The sequence below is a fragment of the Phycodurus eques genome, chromosome 8 (assembly GCF_024500275.1).
Source record: "Phycodurus eques isolate BA_2022a chromosome 8, UOR_Pequ_1.1, whole genome shotgun sequence".
In the NCBI taxonomy this organism is placed as follows: domain Eukaryota; kingdom Metazoa; phylum Chordata; class Actinopteri; order Syngnathiformes; family Syngnathidae; genus Phycodurus; species Phycodurus eques.
Window position 1 is genome coordinate 4,466,214 of NC_084532.1, and position 22,400 is coordinate 4,488,613.

The 22,400-nt window shown below is 43.1% G+C and overlaps 1 protein-coding gene across 1 annotated transcript in view; it reads right to left on the minus strand.

Moving 5' to 3' along the window:
* The window catches only part of LOC133406297 (BMP/retinoic acid-inducible neural-specific protein 3-like), a 76,269-nt gene that overhangs the window by 46,374 nt on the left and 7,495 nt on the right, over positions 1 to 22,400 (minus strand). Inside the window, exon 3 of the mRNA XM_061683810.1 lies at positions 9,243 to 9,433. Within this exon, the coding sequence (XP_061539794.1) occupies positions 9,243 to 9,433 (191 nt within the window). The remainder of the gene's footprint in view (positions 1 to 9,242; positions 9,434 to 22,400) is intronic.

Genomic DNA, 22,400 nt, shown 5'->3' on the forward strand with positions numbered 1-22,400 from the left:
AAATCCTTGTGCAATTGTCTCCCCAATATGATCTTCAGGTGCATAACTGGTCAGCTTCAGCTTCCAGTCTTCAAGGTAGTGAAGAGGTTGCGACTACTTCATCGGTCAGTAGTCGTAGAAAAGTGTTTTACAGGCGACATACGTAATTCGAGATTGTTTACGTTACCTCCCTCCATTTGGTGCTCAACCTCTCATAACTCCAGAGGCGTTAAAACATGCACTCACCCTCCAAGGCGCCCACATAGGAAGACAAGACAAGGTACTACAAGAAATCATGGAATCCTTACACTCCCTTATGCAACAAGTCTCCCTTCTTTGCTCAAAGATGCAAGCCGACAACCCAGCAGTAAGTACTCCTTCCGAGGCTACAGCCTCCGAGCCACCCCGCCTCCCGTACAAAGAACCTCATGTCCCTCCGCCCGAGCCCTATTCCGGGGACTGAGCCGCATCTTCTTCTTAATTGTTCACTAGTTTTCAACCTGCAACTGTAAAGTTATCCCACCGAACAATCCAAGGTTGCATTTGTCACTAAGCTCTTCCGTGGCAAAGCAGCCAAATGGTCCACCGCATTATGGCACAACTCATCCCCGGTACTTCAGTCATTTGGCGCTAATAGCTCCATATGCCATCGAGTTTAGGATACGTGAAGGTGAATACGGGTGGGATAACCCTGCGCTTAGGGGGATTTTCATTAAACAGGTCGATTTTCATTAAACAGGTCGAACCAGGTTGGAACGGGTGGAGGAAGGTGTCAGGTGTGTTATGTGACAGAAGAGTCTCTCCTAGGATGAAGGGCAAAGTTTATAAAACAGTGGTGAGGCCAGCCATGATGTACGGATTAGAGACAGTGGGACTGAAGAGACAACAGGAAGCAGAGTTGGAGGTGGCGGAAATGAAGATGTTGAGGTTCCTATCAATTCCGCACGAGCCCGCATTCAAAAAGTTGGGTTAATATACCAAAAATTGTCTTTAAAAGATTTTGAGTTTTTACAGGAACGGCTGCCCGGACTGGCTGCTGGAGGTGAAATGTGGATCCAGGCGCTGAAAAAAGTTGACGGACAGCATGAGCCTGGGGTGGTCTGACGTATGTTTGCGGTCATCCGTGACATGTTCCTGCCCTCCTAGCCGACGGTGACGAAGCACCCGGACTTCAAATCTCTCATGGATCCCAGTTCTCACTTTGAAAATTGCATAAGTATTTGGACAGATAAGACAGGGTCACATCCGTCCCGTTCAAGGGCGGCAAATGTTATTTATATAATTGCTTTGCTTGACAGATTGCTAGCTGAAGTTAGCACTGAACTTATTAAAGACCCTGACCTCATGGAAGGGATGATAGCTGCTTTAATCGTCATGTGTCTCACCATTTGAAACTTTTTGTCGACAGACAAAACATCAGGCAGAGCCTCTTATCCCCACTAAGGGAAGACAACCACCTTAATGAGCTTTGCAGGAGTGCCCATGAGTCTGCCAATTTCGACTCCATTACAGACTGAAATTGCTGGACAGACACGTGAACATCAGTTGTCCTGATGAAAGGGGGGGCTCCAGTGAATATGATGGGCAGAGATCTGCTTATCAAAACCAGGGCTACCATCCTTTGCAGCCCGGACGGACTGACGATACGGTTCCCAGATCGGACCGTGATGCTGTATAGTACAGGTATTTACATAGGGGACCAAGGTGTGGCAGCTGCTTCCACCTTGACGCCAGAGCAGAGTGAGTGGTTTATGATGAGTTTGACATCTTTTCCGCACATTTCACTTGCACTTACACGAGGTCATGAAGCCTGAGAACTGGGACCCATGGTAAGGAAATGCCATTTGGCAAATGATTGGGAACAAGGTCAAATACCCAATGTGTTGTACTCTCCTAATACTGAATGTTTTTGTATTCAGGGTGCCACGGTGGATCGGAAATATTGGAGCATGTGACTTTGGCGCGATTCTATGGCAGAGACCTCTCGGACCATGAGGAGGCCGCACAGCTGTTGAATTCGCTGCCGGACTCACTGTGGTCCGAGGTTCCTACCGATGGGCGACTATATACATCCGTGACTTCGGTAACATTCGAGGTAGACCCAACTGCTTTTGTTAACGTGCCATAGTATCCCCATAGTATCCCGCTGAAGACATCGCAGAGATCCAAATTCTGAATTCCAAATGCTTTGGTCCACAAATGATTTTATGAAACCCTCCGCTCAAGTTGCAGAACTGCTGGCCATGTGCAGTTATCTGAAGGTCAGAGTGTTATTATTTATTAATGGTCCGGCTGATGCCGCAACTTACAAAAAAAAAAAAAAAAAGTAGCAGGCTATCAAATGGATGCTGAAGGAAAATATGTTGTGAAACAGGATCAGTTGATTTACTTTCACCCTGCAGTAACAGTTGATGTAGTGCGCGGCGCCAGAGGAAGACAAACGTGAGTGGCAAAAGAAAGATGTTGAGTATGACGACAAAGAGAAGCTGTGATTTGGCCCGATGAGAGGCCCCAGGAGTCTGGTCTTAACTACAGGAATGTTCATGTGGTTAGTGGTTGAGGAAGCACATGAGAGTTATGTGTCAATGCTGTACAAGCTGCGCTTTTGGTGGCACCCTGATCTTCTGCAAAGATAAAAGCTTTTTGTGTTTTTTGTGATATATGTCAAGATTTCAGTGTCTCCTGTTGTTTCCTACAACAAAGAGGGAAATGCAACACACTGAGATGGGCCGATGCCCGAATGATGTGGGGTTAATGGACTGAACCGATAATGGTGGTGCCAGTCCAAGGCATAAAGTACATATTAATGATTTTCGACACTTTTTCTGGACGGCCCAAAGCCTATCCTTGTGCAAAAGACGACGCGCCATCTGTCGTCAAAGCGCTGGTTAACCATTATATACCGACACATGAGTTTCTGCGAGTAATAAGATCGGACAAGTGATTCTACGTGTCACAGACACGTCCTGCGCAGGACTCCATTGTAGAGAAGATTTTTTTTATTTTTTATAATTTTATAAGTTTTATAAATCTGCGATTGCCTGGCAACCAGTTCATGGTGTACCCCGCCTCCTGCCCGATGATAGCTGGGATAAGCACCAGCACGCCCGCGACCCTAGTGAGGAGAAGCGGATCAGAAAATGGATGGATGGATGGAAGTTTTATAAAAGTAAACCCTATAACTATGATGAATATAATTATATGAATATATATGTAAATATTTGTAAAGCGCTTTAAAGGTAACCCGTTATATTTATAACAAAAATAAATAAGGTATTGTGTGTGTATACATAGATATGCACATGATATTCTGGAAGAATAATTAAATAACAGATACATTAACACGTGTGCCCGTCGGATGTGTTATGGCGCCTTTAAAACCTGATTGGAGATGGCCGCTGTAAGTCAAGGCACGCGGAGTTTGAATAAATGGCATGCAAGTTGCTATCTGAGATGGTGAATGGGATTTGATATGTATCGCTTAGAGAGTGGCGGCACGGTGGGCGACTGGTTAGGGGCGTCTGCCTCACAGTTCTGAGGACCGGGGTTCAATCCACGGCCCCGCCTGTGTGGAGTTTGCATGTTCTCCCCGTGCCTGCGTGGGTTTCTCCGGGCACTCCGGTTTCTTCCCACATCCCAAAAACATGCATGGTAGGTTAATTGACGACTCTAAATTCCCCATAGGTGTGAATGTGGGTGCGAATGGTTGTTTGTTTGTATGTGCCCTGCGATTGCCTGGCAACTAGTTCAGGGTGTACCCCGCCTCCTGCCCGATGATAGCTGGGATAGGCTCCAGCACGCCCGCGACCCCCGTGAGTAGAAGCGGTTCAGAAAATGGATGGATGGATGCGTAGAAAGCACTTGAAATGATAGAGGATTGTGAGAAGCACATTAACACATACGATGGCTTTAGTCTTGTTTGTGCCGAGAAGAGGAGCTTTGACATAGGTTGCAAAGTAATGAAAGATGTGTTAACTTGTGTGTCAGAGGGAGTCATTGTTTGTTTTTTGTGGAGTGGCACACAAGTAAGCGGCTGGAAGACTCTAATTGGGAATATACAGAGAGTCTGTAATTTTTGTAAGTAGATATACATAGAAGTTCCTGTTTGTGGCAAACCGGATTAAGAAAATTACGCGAGGGACACCAGTCAACTAAAGACATCCTTACAATATTGAGTTGATACAGTATAGGGACTATTAATACAGCATAGCGAATGCAATCCTTTCCATTCACAGAAGTAGGCGGATGTGCCAGAGGTGTCAAGTTGAGTTGCTACATACGTTACATACGTCATGAGACTGTGCCTAATTTGCATCATGTACAAGGGAAATTATGTGGAGTACTTGTCTTTGAAAATGATTAATATGGTATGAGGATTAATCTGTTTGATTTTCTCCCCAGATTCAGCATTAGAGTAGGGCAACAAAGAGGATTTTTCCATCTGTCTGGCAAGTAAATTTTGAGGAGGTTTATTTATTTGCATTCTGTCTCCTAAGCCAGGTTGATTACAAAATTTTTTTTGGTCAATCATAGAGCTACTTTTTTAAGAAAAAGGGTAATAGTAAAGCACAATATATAGATGAATAAGTACTAGTTAAGGCTTCTTGAAGAAATAGCAGACTGGAGAATCTGGGAAGTCCTTCGGTGCCCCAGATCGCAGGGAACTGGCAACAAATTGTTTATGACAGGACACAGGCGTCCCAGCTGGGGAGGCCAGCTTTATGACTGGGCGCGAGTGTGAGTTTTACGAGTTTCTGGTAGAGCAAGGGACTGTGGTCGGAGTGGTTGCAAATCATGCAAAACTGTAAAATGGAGAGCAAGAACAAAGGTTAGTTAGACTTACAAATGGGGCCCGGCTGTTTATATTTGTCATGATTGACTGAGAGAGACTATTTAACCTGATGACTGCGTCTATATGAATGATGTTTGTCATGACAGAAAGAGAGCCAATGAAAGCTGGAAAGAAAAAAGAGGAGCTGAAGTGAAGTGGATTGGAATAATATGATAAGAAGTCTGTTTCAGTGGGGGACAAAGTGGACACGACGAGAAGCCATCAAGGATTCTGTTTTGCTGAGGTCGGAGTCGGTCGGTGATCAGTCGCACATGTGGTGATATCCTTTACACATTGATGTCGGTTTTTGATGCAGTGCCGCCCGAGGGATCGAAGGTAACGGGCATTCAATGCTGGGTTTCGGCCGTGTCACTTACATGCAGTGATTTCTCCAGACTCTCTGAACATTTTGATGATATTATGGATCGTAGATGATGAAATCACTAAATTCCCTGCAATTGTACGTTGAGGAACATTGTCCCTAAACTGTTCGACTATTTTCTCACGCACTTGTTCACAAAGAGGTGAACTTTGTTTGTGAATGACTGAGCAATTCAGGGAAGCTCCTTTTATACCTAAAATGGCACCCACCTGTTCCCAATTAGCCTGTTCACCTGTGGGATGTTTGAAACAGGTGTTTGATGAACATTCCTCAACTTTCTCAGTCTTTTTTGCCACCTGTCCCAGCTTTTTTGGAACGTGTTGCAGCCAAAAAATTCTAAGTTAATGATTATTTGCCAAAAACAATAAAGATTATCAGTTAGAACATTAAATATCTTGTCTTTGTAGCGATTTGCAAATCATTGTCTTCTGTTTTTATTTACATTTAACATGTCCCAACTTCATCTAACCCATCCATCCATCCATCCATTTTCTGAGCCGCTTCTCCTCACTAGGGTCGCGGGCGTGCTGGAGCCTATCCCAGCTGTCATCGGGCAGGAGGCTGGGTACACCCAGAATTGGTTGCTATCACCGGGCATGAGGCGGTGACCCTGAACTGGCTGCCAGCCAATCGCAGGGCACATACAAATAAACAACCATTCGCACTCACAGTCACACCTACGGGCAATTTAGAGTCTCCAATTAATGCATGTTTTTGGGATGTGGGAGGAAACCGGAGTGCCCGGAGAAAACCCACACAGGCACGGGGAGAACATGAAAACTCCACACAGGCGGGGCCGGGGATTGAACCCGGGTCCTCAGAACTGTGAGGTTGACGCTCTAACCAGTCGGCCACCGTGCCGCCCCTTCATCTAACCCAATGTTGAAAATAAGCATTCGCGACAAGAAAAGATGCAGTTGGATAAGTCTGCAGACGCGAGTTACCGACGTCATTAAAAAAATAAAAAGCCTGAAATGGAAATGGGCTGGTCACATTGCCCGTAGAGTCGACAAAAGGTGGACCACAGAAACAATCAATTGGAGCCCACTGGACACAAAGCAACCACGGCGAGGACCGAAAAGTAGATGGATAGATGAAATCATTAAACACACCGGAATACACTGGCAATAAATTACAAAATGTCGTAGTAGTTGGAAACGTGAAGAAGAAGCCTTCATCCTGCAGTGGATAGATTATGGCTGATGATGATGAGGATGATTTGTATACTATCTCATTTTTTCCACGGGCCACCGTGGGTCAATAGTGTAAATGTGGCTTTAAAAAAGAAAAGAGTAACCAAATTGCCAAAAAAAAAGCAAAAAAAGCACATTTCAGTAACCAAATCAACTGAAGGCGTGTCCAAACTTGCCATGGTTCGATTGTGATGACAAAGCAACGTTGCTCCTTCGGCAAATCAATCAATCAAGTTAAACCCTAAACAGCATCATGGTGATGCAACTTAAGGGTGTTAATAGAGTGGTCAAGGAGTTACTGATGGCATCTTCAGTTTATCACGTCCTCAAACGTCTTTCTACCATATGAAGGATAATTTGGTTTCAATGTCCCCTTGAAGTCATTCAATTCAATCAACTATTGGTGTACTGTTATCGGGTAGAAAGTTATTAACGCTATCGATACAGGCTAATTTTGCTTGATGTTGTGTTTATTAGCGCTGTTTTACTCCAACAGTGCATTTCGAGTGATTGACAGAAAACAGTTTTCTTTGGAACAAATGGGCACAGGATTGCTGGGTATTTACCGTCCGCGTCTTTTTAAACACAGACTTGAACGAGCGGAAATGGTCAATTTCATCCATCCATCCACTGTCACCAATGTCCACGCGATGTTACAGAGGCTTGTTAACCAGGACAGCCCTACAACATCCAGAGCCTTGAGGGACTCCGGGCGAATCTCATCCACCCCCGGGGCCTTGCCACCGAGGAGCTTTTTAACCACCTCGGTGACCTCAACCCCAGAGATAGGAGAGCCCGCCTCATTGAACCCAGGCTCTGCTCCCTCATGGGAAGGTGTGTCGGTTTTCGAACTATTCTCCCCACCAGCTCACAACGTCCCGAGTCGAGGTCAGCAGCGCCCTATCCCCACTATACACAGTGTTGATGGTGCACTGCTTCCCCCTCCGGAGACGCCGGATGGTGGACTAGAATTTCCACGAAGCCGTCCGTAAGTCTTTCTCCATGGCCTCACCGAACTCCTCCCAAGCCCGAGTTTTTGCTTCAGCGACCACCAAAGCTGCATTTCGCATGGCCAGCTGGTACCCATCAGCTGCCTCAGGAATCCCACAGGCCAAAAAGGCCCGATAGGACTCCTTCTTCAGCTTGACAGCATCATCACTGTCGGTGTCCACCAACGGGTTCGGCGATTGCCGGCACGACAGGCACCAACCCACCTTACGGCCACAGCTCTGGTCGGCCACCTCAGCAATGGAGGCGCGGAACATGTTCCACTAGGACTCGATGTACCCCGCCTCCCCCAGAACATGAGCAAAGTTGTGTCAGAGGTGGGAGTTGAAATTCCTTCTGACAGGGGATTTCGCCAGACGTTCCCAACAGAACCTCACAATAAGTTTGGGCCTGCCACGTCGGACCGGCATCTTTCCCCACCATCGGAGCCAACTCACCACCAGGTGGTGATCAGTTGACAGCTCCGCCCCTCTCTTTACCTGAGTGTCCAAGACATGCGGCTGCAAGTCCGATGACACGACCACAAAGTCGATCATCGAACTGCGACCTAGGGTGTTCTGGTGCCAAGTGCTCGCGTGGACACCCTTATGCTTGAACATGGTGTTCGTTATGGACTATCCGTGATGAGTCCAATAACAGAACACTGCTCAGGTTCTGATCGGGGGGGCCGTTCCTCCCAATCACGTCCTTCCAGGTCTCACTGTCATTGCCCACGTGAGCATTGAAGTCCCCCAGCAGAACGATGGAGTCCCCAGCGGGAGCGCCCTCCAGCACCCCATTCAAGGACTCCAAAAAGGGTGGGTACTCTGAACTGCTGTTAGGTGCTTCGGCAAAAACAACAGTCAGGACCCGTCCCCCCACCCGAAGGCGGCGGGAAGCTACCCTCTCATCCACCGGGGTGAACCCCAACGTACAGGCGCCGAGTCGGGGAGCAATAAGTATACCCACACCTGCTCGGCGCCTCTCACTGTTGGCAACTCCACAGTGGAAGAGAGTCCAACCCCTCTCGAGAGGACTGGTACCAGAGCCCAAGCTGTGCGTGGAGGCGAGTTCGACTATATCTAGTCGGAACTTCTCGACCTCACACACCAGCCTCCCTGCCAGAGAGGTGACATTCCACGTCCCTCGAGCCATCTTCTGTAGCCCAGGATCGGATCGCTAAGGTCCCCGCCTTCGGCCACCGCCCAGCTCGCACTGCACCTGACCCCTATGGCCCCTCCCACAGGTGGTGAGCCCATTGGAAGGGGGACCCACGTTACCCTTTCGGGGTGTGCCCGGCCGGGCCCCATGGGAGCAGGCCCGGCCACCAGGCGCTCGCCTTCGAGCCCCACCTCTGGGCCTGGCTCCAGAGGTGGGCTCCGGTGTCCCGCATCCGGGCAAAGGAAACCTGAATCAATTTATTGTACTCGTTTTTGGAGCTGTGCTTTGTCTGGTCCCTCACCTAGGACCTGTTTGCCATGGGTGACCCTGCCAGGGGCATAAAGCCCCAGACAACTTAGCTCCTAGGATCATTGGGACACACAAACCCCTCCACCACGATAAGGTGACGGCTCAAGGAGGGTGGTCAATTTCATGTTTTCACAAATTGATACTACTGGTCTGTGCTTTGTCTGTTGTTTTTACGCAATATGAACCTATTTAAAGTGGTTGAAAGAGCTCTAGAACAAATCTATGGATTCTGTTGAAGGCTCAAAATGTCTGAGAAGTCTTGTGAACCTTGCTTAGTTCGTTGTTCTCCTTTCTTGCCTGCTTCCCTGCATTTGGGTCCACCAGTGTTTTTACTACCAGATTCAGAGTAGGATAATACAGAATATTACAACTGAACCAGATCCAATTGACTTTATTTTACCTCCCAGCGTGGCAGATAGGAGGAAGTGGGTTCCATATTTCCTAATAATGTTGTCAGTGATGGCGCTGAGACTGGGCCGCCTTCCAAGATTCCTAATGGTCTGGAGGAACTCTGGGTCCAGTGGAAAGGGAAAGCCATTGTTCACTTGCCTTTCCAAGGCCAGGCTGTTCACCTTCCATCGTCCAAACTCCCTGAAATGTCATAAAGAGAAGGAGAGAGAGAGAAAAAATACATAATGTATGTACGCATGTTTTTAAAAAAGAACAGAAGCCACACATTATGGGAAAAGAAACAATTCAAGGTCATCTACTAAGCTTTTTAAATTTTTACATCAAGATTTCAGTTATTTTCTTAAAAAAAGAAAAGAAAATGAGTGTGTGCAAGTGTGCTTGTGCGTTCCCACTTTCCTTTGTTCTGGCTGTGAAAATGGTTTTGCACCACTGAAAAACATTGCGTTTCTCTGGGGATTATTCATAATAATTGGCAGATCTTTTCTCATCTGCATTTACAATAATGATTTTTTTTTTTCATTTCTTGGATAGACCCTTGCAGCTTTGAGCAGCTCTTTTAGTGCAGGCGTCATCTGAAACCATTTGATATTCAGCCTGGCCTTGGAGCATGCCAAGCTGTCTTTATCTACCAAGTGCAGTACCCGATGCTTGATACAAAGATTACCACTACTCAAATACTACTTACAATATATTCAGTGTTTTAACCTAAAAAAGAAAACCTTCCACTCTCATAGGCTCTCAACATACTGTACTGTATATTTAAAAGTTAAAAGCATTTTTAAAAAAAGTCATTTTTATTCAATAACTACCAATTCTAAGTAATTGCATGCTGTTTTTTATCACTATAAGTCAACTATGCACTAAAGACGTTTTTTCCAAATAAAACCCAATGACGTAAAAATCTAGCCCTAGTATCATAAGATTTAAGTTATTACCTGAATATATATATATATATATATATATATATATATATATATATATATATATATATATATATATATATACACCATTTGTTTTACTGTGAAAATTATCCTACAGGTTTTATTGTTAAAAAACAAAACAAAAAAACAAAACCAAAAATCCAAAAATTCAATATACTATCAAACACAGCTCTAAAAGAGCCTGGCCATCCATTTACAGTTGTCAGGCCAAATATACAGTATGTACAGCAGAAATCCATGGTGGTCAAATCTAAAACAATCTGTTTTCAAAGGAACAAATGGGCACTCTGATATGTCTTTTTAGACATACAAACTCTAAATCCTTGCGCGGTCATCAACTTCCCTATAAAAAGAAAAACGCAATCACAGATCCTGCAGCTGAAAACAGCGAAACAAAGCTACCCTTGCTGAAAGTAATTTTTGATTACCCAGAATATCATTCAGCCCCCATGGGTGTAGGCCTGCTGCCCATCAATTTCCCACCAATAACAATGACCCCCTGGGAAATATATGAAACCGAAAACAGCTCGTTAAACCCTGTTTTATGTCTGTCCCTCCCTAACGATTCACCATTATATATATTTTTTTTGTTTGTTATCCATGGGGATCTCTTTGAAATTAATGTGTTTGAAAGCGATATGTATCTCACTCTTTGACACTTGTGATTGGTACTACAGCTGAGCCTGGAACTACAGTATATATGCACCCACAAATTTTAGTTGAAGACCTCAACTGTAATTTTACAGGAATCACATTTGATGTTGTGGATTTGATGTTTCTGAAACACAGACTGACTTCTCGGTGAAAAGTCAGTCTGTGTCACTCGGTGAGATCCTGAGTACATATAATGGCCAATCACAAACATCCAAGCACACCCCGACAAGAGGTTCAACAAGGGCCTCGATGCAATCCTACTTGTCAACAAGGCTTTTCAAGGAAGCTGGAGCATTGTTTATCAGCAGGAGTCAGCTTCATGGCTGTGATCAGAGTAGGGGGTTAGTAAACTGTTACCTGTCCATCAGAGCTCAGGTGTCTCAGATCCATCACAGCATTGAGGCAGCCTGAGGGTGCAGCCCTGTGCTGAATATAGCAAATTGGGGAAACGACCTTAGGAATGGCTGATGCGGTAAAAACACACCAACCATAACAACACACTAGAATTGCTCTCAGCAGAGTCCACTGATCTCCCAAGTCATTCAACCTTGGATAATGAAAGTAAAAAACAGATTGTGGTGCACTGTATTATTGTATGCCCTGTTCAAGTGCCAGCTTTTTGTGGTGTCAAAAAATTGACCAAGAAATAATTTCAACACATATTTCCACCACTAATCTGACCTATAACCCTTATAACTGAATTATTTATTTCAAAATCTCTTAGCGAGGAAAAGTAAAAATAAAAGTTTGAGATAATCTGGTTACAAAACTGTGGACACCAGTCTATAACTGGGAATGTGGCTGTATTTAGAATAAACCAACCACATTCAACCATGTTTAAAGGGATTCAGCACACCTGCCACCATTTAAAGTGACTCTAATTGACCCCAAATAAAGTTCAGATGTTCCAGTACACTTTTCCTGTCAGTTTTGTTGTCACATCTTTCACCAAAAGCCATGGTCCGCAGAGAGCTTTAGCAGGAAAAAAAATAGCAGCCAGGAGAAGAGTACACAAGCATTTCCAACATATTTAATATACCATGGAACTCAGTGAATCATCATCAAGTGGAGAGAATATGACACAACACCTGACCTAAACAAGAACATAATTCACCAAAATAGAAAGTCCCTACAAAATAGATGGAAAGATGACAAGAAAACTGGTCAGGGAGCCTTCCAAGAGGCCATCAGCAACATTGAAGAATTTCTGGCAAGTAGCCGGTACTTTAGTAGATGTGACAACAATCTCCCATCATCTTCTTATGTGTCGGCTATGGATTAGGCTGGCAAGACGAAAGAATTACCTTAAAAAAAACCATCCAAGCCCGGCTCCATTTAAAAAAAAAACCACACCTGATCTGCATGTGGGAAAGTGCCTAATGTTCCGATGAAGCCAATGCTGAACTTTTTGGCCGTAATTCCAACAAGTATGTTTGGCATACATAAATACAATGCTGCTCATTACCAAAAGGACACCATGCACAGGAGATGCGCTTACAATCTGACAGCTTTGGAGCGTATTTTATGTAAAGAAGAGTGGGAAGTTTTTGCCACACCTGATAGACGACTACTCAAAAAGAATGAGCGTTATAACATGAGCCAAAAGTGCAGCAACAAAGTATTAGTTTCAGGTTGTGCATATTGATGCAACCAGGTGATTGTAGAATATAAATATTCCCCCCCTTCCCTAAAAGATATGTTTTGTTTCAATTGAGTTGTGCAGGTTATTGGTCACGATAATTGTGAAAAAAAGTTTTGAAATTATTTATCGTGGTCTAATTTTTTAGATCACAAAAACCTGGCATTTGAACAGGGGTGTGTAGACTTTTTTCCATTGTTTTTGCCACTTTTGTAGCAACCAGTAATTTGTACAATCACCAGTGTGTTCTCTGAAAATAAGTAAAAGATAATTTAAAAATCTGTTTGACACTAAATCGGAATTGAGCACTTAGACTTGTTAAATCCAGCCTAAAAGCTGTCTACTTTCTCATTTTTAGCTAATGATTATTGACTACGTTTGGAGAGATGGGATCATTTGCATTCTGGGACCGTTCCATTGTGCCTCATCTTTATCCATACAGTATTCGCGTAAAATGTATTTTGCTCAGTTAAGTCTGTGTATAAAGTTTGACTGTTATCCTTAATTAATTTCTGGCTTCTCAGAAAAGCCCATTGAGTTATTTGAATTTTGGATGCCAAAGTTGAATTCAGTTTGAATACTCTTTGCTGCTCAAAATGATAACCTGTTGAGAATTCACCAAAATAGAAAGTGTCCGCATTCGAGCAATTGAGGCCGGATGCTCCTCTTCTTGTTTTCATGACAGCTGGCCTAATACATCAGGTAAAATCTTACAATTGATTGTACATACTGTGCCTCTATGATTTATGTACCACATTGGCAGTGACCTACATACATTATTGTTCGGATCAGCCTCAATGTCATTATTCTTTGTGGAAAATGCCTTCGGGAGAAAAAAGTCAGGACTTCCATGGTGAAAAATTATGACCCCTGGTTAATCAATCCCAGCTCTTGCAGTCATCAGAAAATCAGAATGAATTTATCAGCAACAATTTTAAGCCTGTAAAAATTAGGAAAGAGCTGGAGTCAGTCAGATAGCTAACTCTCACCATAGAGAGCTTGACTGTGATTGGAAAAACGTAAATGCATCCTTTTAGTTCGATACCATACGTCAGAAAGGTTCCAAGAGTGGTGCTTGCCAAAATAAATTTTTAATTCAAATTACAACATTTCCCTCTGGAGTGTGTTCCGTCTGGAGTGTAATACACTTTCCCAGCCTTCTGTGCCACACCTTCATGCACTCCTGGAAGGATTCTTCTGGGATTCACCGCAGCTCCGTTGTCACGACCATTTTGATGTCATATTTTTTTTTCCAGAACAGGTCCTGTTGATAACCCTTTTGAACTTGAACTTGAGCCAGGTCGAGTGAGTAGAAAGGTTGTTCCAGCATGGCTATGTTCTTGTTGGCCAGGAACTGTCCAATAAGTGCATTGTTATAGTGAAACAGGCACAAGTTGTCCTGCCACAATGCGGACCTCTTCTATTGCAGTGAACAAAGCAAATGTCGCAGGATCTCTTAGTAGACCTTGAATGTCTAGCCTACATTGAAGGGTAAAACTTGTAGTTTGTGTTCAAAATACTGTATATCTTTTGTGACACCAGTCCTGGAACCTTGGCCTGTTGTACCTCTCTTAGTTACAGACAATCTGATATACTGTAGGCTTATTATCACCTCAAAACTAAAGGCATTTCATTCTGTATATAAAAATACAAAAGGCGGAGATCACCACACTCATCAGGATAAAATAAAAACATACATGTAACAGTAAAGACGAAACAGTTAAACACCCAAACAGATTCTCTAGCCATATAAAATCTATCATACAAATAAATTCCGCTCAACTTGCCAAGTGCAGGTCTGAGTGAGCACACCTCACAATTCTCCAGTCAATAACAGAGCTGAATGCTTGGAAACAGACAAGATATTTCACATCCATGGTCTCAAACAAGCATGTTTCCCACAGGAGGATCCCAGCGCACCCAAAGGGCAACCATGAAAATCCAAGGTTAACACAAACTATTCAATTCACAACTTTGAAACAGCCCGCTTCTCAAAGATGCTAATGTGTGGTGACCTACACAGTGTATTCCCAAAATGTCTAATCACTGGACTAGTTTAATGTCACAAAGGAATAAAGCAAATATAATTGGTCATTTTTAATGGTATTAATAGACTTTCCTGCAACTTTATTATTATTTTCAAGGAGAAAATAACTGAGTCGACACGCTTAATCAACAAGAAGAAGTTCTTTCTTGGGAAAAGAGAGTGTGCAGATGGAGGGGATTGACTAAAGGAGTGAAAAAGACAGTGATTTTCAACCACTATGTCAAATAACAAGTACGACCAGATTACATTTTTACTCACGAACACTGAAATAAGGGTCACATATGTGACCATTTGGGTCACAGTCTCGATTCCAGTTTAATATGATGTTGGTCTACCCTTTGCACATCTAAAAGCTTCAACTCTTGTGGGAAGGCTTTCAACAAGGTTTAGGAGTGAGTTTAGAATTTTTGCCCATTCTTCCAGGAGCATATTTTTTAGGTCACACACTGATGTTGGACGAGACGGCCTAGCTCACTGTCCACTCGAAATCAACCCAAAGTTGTTCTATTGGGTTGAGGGCATGACTCTGTGCAGGCCAGTAAAGTTTATCCATACCAAATTCTATCATCCATGTCTTTATGGACTTTGCTTTGTGCACTGGTGCACAGGAAGGGGTAATCCCCACCTGACTGTCCAAAATCTCTGACATGCTGAAGCATTCAGAATTCCTTTCACTGGAGCTCAGGGGCTAATATTTTGGACATTTCCAACTTGGTGAGAACAGATGGCCCCTTGCTGTTCCAAGATGACTATGCATCAAGGTACAAATCAAGGTTCATAAAAACATGGATGAAAGAGTTTGATGTGGATGAACTTGAATGGCTTGCACAATCCTGACATCAACCCTGTAGAATACTTTTGTATGAATTAGAGCGGAGACTGAGAGGCAGGCCTTTTTGTCCAACATCAGCGTGTAACTTCACAAATGCTCTTGTGGCAAAATGGTCATAAATTAAACCTTGTGGTAATCCTTCCCAGAAGAGTTTCAGATGTTGTAACTGCAGAGTTGCGACCGATGTCATTTTAAACCCTATGGATTAATAATGGGATGTCACAGTAAATTCATATCTGCGTCAAGGCAGGTGACCTCATACTTTTGGCAAGATAGTGTATGTAATAGTCATAGTAGTAATGTAATATAAGAATAAAACAATGCTTTTTTTATTGTCACTTTACACAAGTACAATGGGATTGAGCTGAGATGCAATTTATAAATGTACTTTGTCATAATGCAATCAGTACTATAGTATTGATAACTCAATGAATTTAAGGACATTTGAATTGGTGTCTGGCAAAGAGTGCCAGTTGGGGAGTTGGTGCTGATTGAGCAAGCCGGCAGATGCGTCTAGTATTAGTAGATACAAGCTTGCACATTTCCCTGCCGAACGAAGGAGGGCCGTTGTGTGCTTTGATGTTAATTCCATTTGTAGATGATCTCATTTATTGTCCAGTGAGCTAAAGTTGTAAATGAAGATGCATTGGAGCGGCGTTTGCAGGGGTGAGCTATTGTTACCTTTGCTGTTAGCCACTGCAACAATCGTGCTTCTGCATGCAGCCAAGCCGCCCCCACTGCTCCGCTGTTGGCTTGAGATGCTAAGTGAGCCAGCTTCTTCGTAGGCTGCTGGGTCTTGTCGCATGCGTTGGAGTTACGAACTCGAAGTCACTGGACGGTCGTAATTTCAACAAGTGCTGGTCATCATAGGCTAATTTACAGCAGATATTGTCTTTTTTTGGTCTTGGAAGCGAATAATTTTGGTCACAAAATCCATGACTGTAAGGAGTCAATGCAAAAGAGTGACAAGTGGTGACCAGTGTGCAGTTGTATGATATTGGAATAATACGGTTGTTGTTATCAGTCCAGTTTTTTTTTTTTGTCATCAGACCGATGAGTGTGACATCATCTTTTCCCAATATTGGGCTGTCAGTAAAATTATCCATCCATCCATTTTCTGTACCGCTGATCCTCACTTGGGTCGCGGTCGTGCTGGAGCCTAGCCAAGCTATCTTCGGCCAGGAAGCGGGATACACCTTGAACTGGTCGCCAGCCAATCGCCATCAAACATTCACACTCACATTCACACCTACGGGCAATTTAGAGTCTTCAATCAACCTACCATGCATGTTTTTGGGATGTGGGAGGAAACCGGAGTGCCCGGAGAAAACCCACGCAGGCACGGGGAGAACGTGCAAACTCCACACAGGCGAGGCCGGGATTTGAACCCCAGCCCTCAGAACTGTGAGGCAGATGTGCTAACCAGTCGTCCACCTTGCCGCCAGTTAACAAAATTAATATCTAAAAATCAACCTTATCAACAATATAGATTTTATCCGCTTGCAACTGCATGTACCGCTCAGGCAAAGGTTTTTACGTTTGTCCATAAATGCACCACTTAGGCCAGCAAATTACAAATCTCACTTCATGATTGCCGTGGATCAACATCGAAAGCACACCATTGACAAACATCTGAGGCCGGAAGTGAGCGCTCCTTCGAGCTGAGGGAGACGCACTCATGCACACACTACATACACAGTTTAAAGAGAAAAATGTGTGAAGACAACAGAATTTGTGGAAAAAATAAAGCCATTCTCCAATATTTTTGTATTTTGGATGTAAAGAAAAAAAAAAAAGACGATCCTAAACAGAGCGAAGTGTTGTGCAGGTGACAAAAATTGCGACAAAGCGAATCAACTTGGCAAGAAAATACTTTTGTGTGCAATCCACTAGCTCTCCCTCAGAAGAAATTTCAAATGCATCGGGCATAAATTGGGAGAGGTCCTTTCTGAAGCCAGACATGGTTAACAAGCTAGCGTTTCTGGCAAATAATCTTTTGAAGTTCCACTGTTATGCTGATGCGTAAATGTCATGGTTAGGGTTAGGTGAGGAAGGTAAGGCAAAAATGTGGAGGACCCAAGTGCAGGGAAGGAGGGAGGCAAGGCAGGAGTGCAGAAGTTTCTAAAAATGACATTTAATTTACGAAAAAAGGCAAACAAGGAACATGGATAAAGCAAACTGAACTAAGTCCCACAACAGATAACCAAAGTAACAAAGAAACAATGAATAAACCTAAAACTGGAAACAAAACGTGACTGGTGAGTAAAGGCTTCTTTATACTCGTGCGGACGGTGACCGCGCTGACGTCACTGCGGCTGTCCCACGCGTAGTTTGCCTTTATACTCGAGCGCAACCCATGCACGTTGTTTTGAAAGTGTGCTGCAGTTCTCCTCCAAGTCGGGGGTGTCGCTGGTATTGGATAGGACACCAGAGGGTGGAGTTTCCTCTGCAATTTGTTTGGCCATTTACTGTAGCCGTTTTTATTTTCCTTTCAGTAACAAGGAACAATGCAACAACAATGGCGAGCGCGACAGAACAAATGGACCTAGATGACCAGATGATACGTTTAATTATGCTGCAAAATCGAGCAGCAAAAGGCGGCGATGTAGATGGTATGTAGAACCAATGGCCACACTGGTACGTCATCACAGCATTTGACTAAAACGGACCAATCTCGGGAGATGATCTCCGCGGCGTTCGACGGGCAGCAACTATTGTTGTTGGGTGCGCGACAAGCTACGCAGAGGTGCTGCGCAGGGCAATTCGTCAGTCACATGATGCAATGCGGGCATTGTCGCGAGGCCTAGAGAGGCCTTAAGACATGGCACAGACAGAGACAATGACAATGAACCGACAAGAACTGAAAGAAACCAGGGAACTAAATACAACCCCAATTCCAATGAAGTTGGGACGTTGTGTTAAACATAAATAAAAACAAAATACGATGATTTGCAAATCATGTTCAACCTATATTTAATTGAATACACTACAAAGACAAGATATTTAATGTTCAAACTGATAAACTTTATTGTTTTTAGCAAATAATCATTAACCTGGAATTTTATAGCTGCAACACGTTCCAAAAAAGCTGGGACAAATGGCAAAAAAGACAGAGAAGGAATGCTCATCACACACCTGTTTGGAACATCCCACAGGTGAACAGGCTAATTGGGAACAGGTGGGTGCTATGATTGGGTTTAAAAGGAGGTTCCCTGAATTGCTCAGTCATTCACAAGCAAAGAGGGGGCGAGGTTCACCTCTTTGTGAACAAGTGCGTGAGAAAATAGTCGAACAGTTTAAGGACAATGTTCCTCAATGTACAATTGCAAGGAATTTAGGGATTTCATCATCTATGGTCCATAATTTCAACAAAAGGTTCAGAGAATCTGGAGAAATCACTGCTTGTAAGCGGCAAGGCCGAAAACCAACATTGAATGCCGTGATCTTCGATCCCTCAGGTGGCGCTGCATCAAAAACTGACATCAATGTGTAAAGGATATACCACATGGGCTCAGGAACACTTCAGAAAACCAATGTCAGTAAATACAGTTCGGCGCTACATTCGTAAGTGCAACTTGAAACTCTACTATGCAAAGCAAAAGCCATTTATCAACAACAGAAATGCCGCCGGCTTCTCTGGGCCCGAGCTCATCTACGATAGACTGATGCAAAGTGGAAAAGTGTTCTGTGGTCCGACTATTCCACATTTCAAAATTGTTTTTGGAAATTGTGGACGTTGTGTCCTCCGGGTCAAAGAGGTCATGGTATGGGGCTGTGTTAGTGCCAATGGCATGGGTAACTAATACATCTGTGAACGCACCATTAATGGTGAAAGCTACATAAAGGGTTTGGAGAAACATATGCTGCCATCCAAGCAACGTAATTTTCATGGACGCCCCTGCTTATTTCAGCAAGACAATGCCAAACCACATTCTGCACCTGTTACAACAGCATGGCTTCATAGTAAAAGAGTGCAGGTACTAGACTGGCCTGCCTGCAGTCTCCCATTGAAAATGTGTGGCGCATTATGAAGCGTAAACTACGACAACGGAGACCCCGGACTGTTGAACAACTGAAGCTGGACATCAAGCAAGAATGGTAAATAATTCCACCTCCAAAGCTTCAACAATTAGTGTCCTCAGTTCCCAAACGTTTATTGAATGTTGTTAAAATAAAAAGGTGATGTAACCCAGTGGTAAACATGAACCTGTCCCAGCTTTTTTGGAACGTGTTGCAGCCATAAAATTCTAAGTTAATGGTTATTTGCTAAAAACAATAAAGTTGATCAGTTTGAACATTAAATATCTTGTCTCTGTAGTGTATTCAATTAAATATAGGTCGAACATGATTTGCAAATCATTGTATTCTCTTTTTATTTATGTTTAACACAACGCCCCAACTTCTTTGGAGTTGGAGTTGTATAAATAATTACTTTTAAAGGGAATATGCCAAAAACTGCTTGTAAGTCTGTTTTTAAACTGTTCTTGTACAGTTAATAAAGGTTTTATTCCAGATTGTAGGCTATTAGACTTGAGATTCCTCTGTATATACATTCCATAGGAAGGCTGACCAAGGGTACAACTCAACAACTGAAAAGCATGATTGGTGTTAGAGGTATTCTGGCATTCATGCTATGTTAGGACAGATTAATATATATATTTACAATGAAATATACAATGAAAATAATATATTTTCATTGTATATGGATTTTTTTTATGAATGCATTAGTTTTCACAATTTTAACAGCATAAACTATAATAGCAGCAATAGCAGGAGGATGTCTTGAACCTAATATTTTCCATTTGGAGATTTCTTATAACAGCCCAATTCATCCATATGACACAGTTGAATCCCACATAGTGTGACAAAACCGCAAAACTGCAGGACGTGAGTTTTATTAAACAAGGAAATTGCAGTATTGATTTGTTGCTTCCATGAATGTCACTACACCTCTGACAATAGAAAACAACACGAGTCAGCAAGAGAGCATGATTTGCAGAGCGGTGTGCTGACATCTTACCTACTGATCCCTTTTGTATTGCAATTTGTCATAACATTTATGACAAGTGACGTGTGCTCACACACAAACGAGAAATGCAGTGAATTGTACGATACATAATGAAGCGAGTACTTATGTTAATACATTAGGTGCAAACATCCACAAAAACACAAACAACAGAAGATAGAAGGGCAATCAACAACCATAACGGTGCTCTTTATGATAAAGCTGCTCTCTCTGGGGTTTGCCATATCAATTTAAAGCTAAAACTGTAACATAAACTACAATAACAATAAAGTCCTGTGGTTGTGTATATGAATAATTCGTATCTAGGTTTTTTTTTTTAACCTAATATCAAGATAGTGTGGATCTATTTTGGATGTAAAAAAAACTGTGATAAAAAATTATCACACAGACTTAATCTTTGAGGTAGGGGGGGCTGCTTCCATAAACCTCTGGCGCCGATCATTCCTGTCACACACTTGTCACAAGTCATAAGCTCGGTGCTTGGTGATGTCCTCGTCATTGCTATTGCTGCTGGTAATCCTTTGCTCTGCTTTTTTTCCTGAGGACAAAAGATTTACTTCTTCTCAGCCACAACTGCCACACTGGACAAGCCATACGGGCATTCACAATTACAAAAGAACTGGTCTAAAAACTACCTTGTCACATTACACTTGTGCTGAAGCTCTTGCTCATCATGTGGGCCACTTGCTTTCTCAGAGACATTTTCTGAATCGAAATAAAACAAGCACCAACTACATCTAAAGCTTCCAAATAACCAAATCCATCCAGCAATTTTATATACCACTTTTTCTCACTGGGGTCTCAGGAGAGCTAGAGCCCATCCCAGCTGACGTGCCAAGAAAATACCTTTATGTACTTAGCCCAGTACACCGATGGACTAGTAGTATCAAGAGGATCACAAAATTGCTTCGGGGCAGAGTTTGAGTAAATCTATTGGAGTACAAAATTAAGTGTGACGGAACCTTGCACAAAACATGTATTTAGTTAAGATTAGTCTTTGGGTATGTGTTTTTAAGATTGGGTTTCTGATTTCTTAACTGGTGAAGGTAAGAAGTTAAACAGCTATGAGTGGACATGTGTACATGGTAAACACTATAACATTTATAAAATGAGGGTTTGAAAGACACATTTCCATTTGTTTTAGTGTTCCAAAATGTTTCTTCAAGCACTACACCCAATAATGCAACTTAAATACTTTGGATAATAAATAAAATTATTACATATTGTGTGAGTCCAGATAATTTTTCTAAATTTTCCTGGTAATGGCGTGCAGATTTTTTCAAGGAAAAACTTTTTTAAATAACTTGAATACCATCCATCCATTTTCTGCGCCGCTTATCCTCACAAGGGTCGGGGGAGTGCTGGAGCCTATCCGAGCGGGGTACACCCTGAACTGGTTGCCAGCCAATTGCAGGGCACATACAAACAAACAAACATTCGCACTCTCAATCACACCTACGGGCAATTTAGAGTCATCAATTAACCTACACCGCATGTCTTTGGGATATGGGAGGAAACCGGAGTGCCCGGAGAAAACCCACGCAGGCACGGGGAGAACATGCAAACTCCACACAGGCGGGGCCGCGGATTGAACCAAGGTCCTCAGAACTCTGAGGCAGACGCTCTAACCAGTCGTCCACCGTGCCTACTTGAATACTATTCTGTTGAAAATGAATTAGGACTATTGATCTAAAACAGCAAAACAAAAACCATAGACGCTGTCCGACTCTATGACACTGCCATCAGAGAACTAGAAAAATGTCGTAATCATGGATAATTGTTAAATGCGAATGGTATACACTATATGTTAAATTAGTGCACTACAATTTTATGGCCTATGATGTAATTAGGTCTTGGCCTATTTGTTGGGAAAGATGGCATTTATAAAATTCATCACTCCATGCCACGGTGCAGCGGGCGAAGCGACGCGGAGAAGAGGTGAGGATTTCCTTGTATATACCTACGACTGTCACGATCGGATAGAGACTGGACCCAAGAGCAGGCGGAG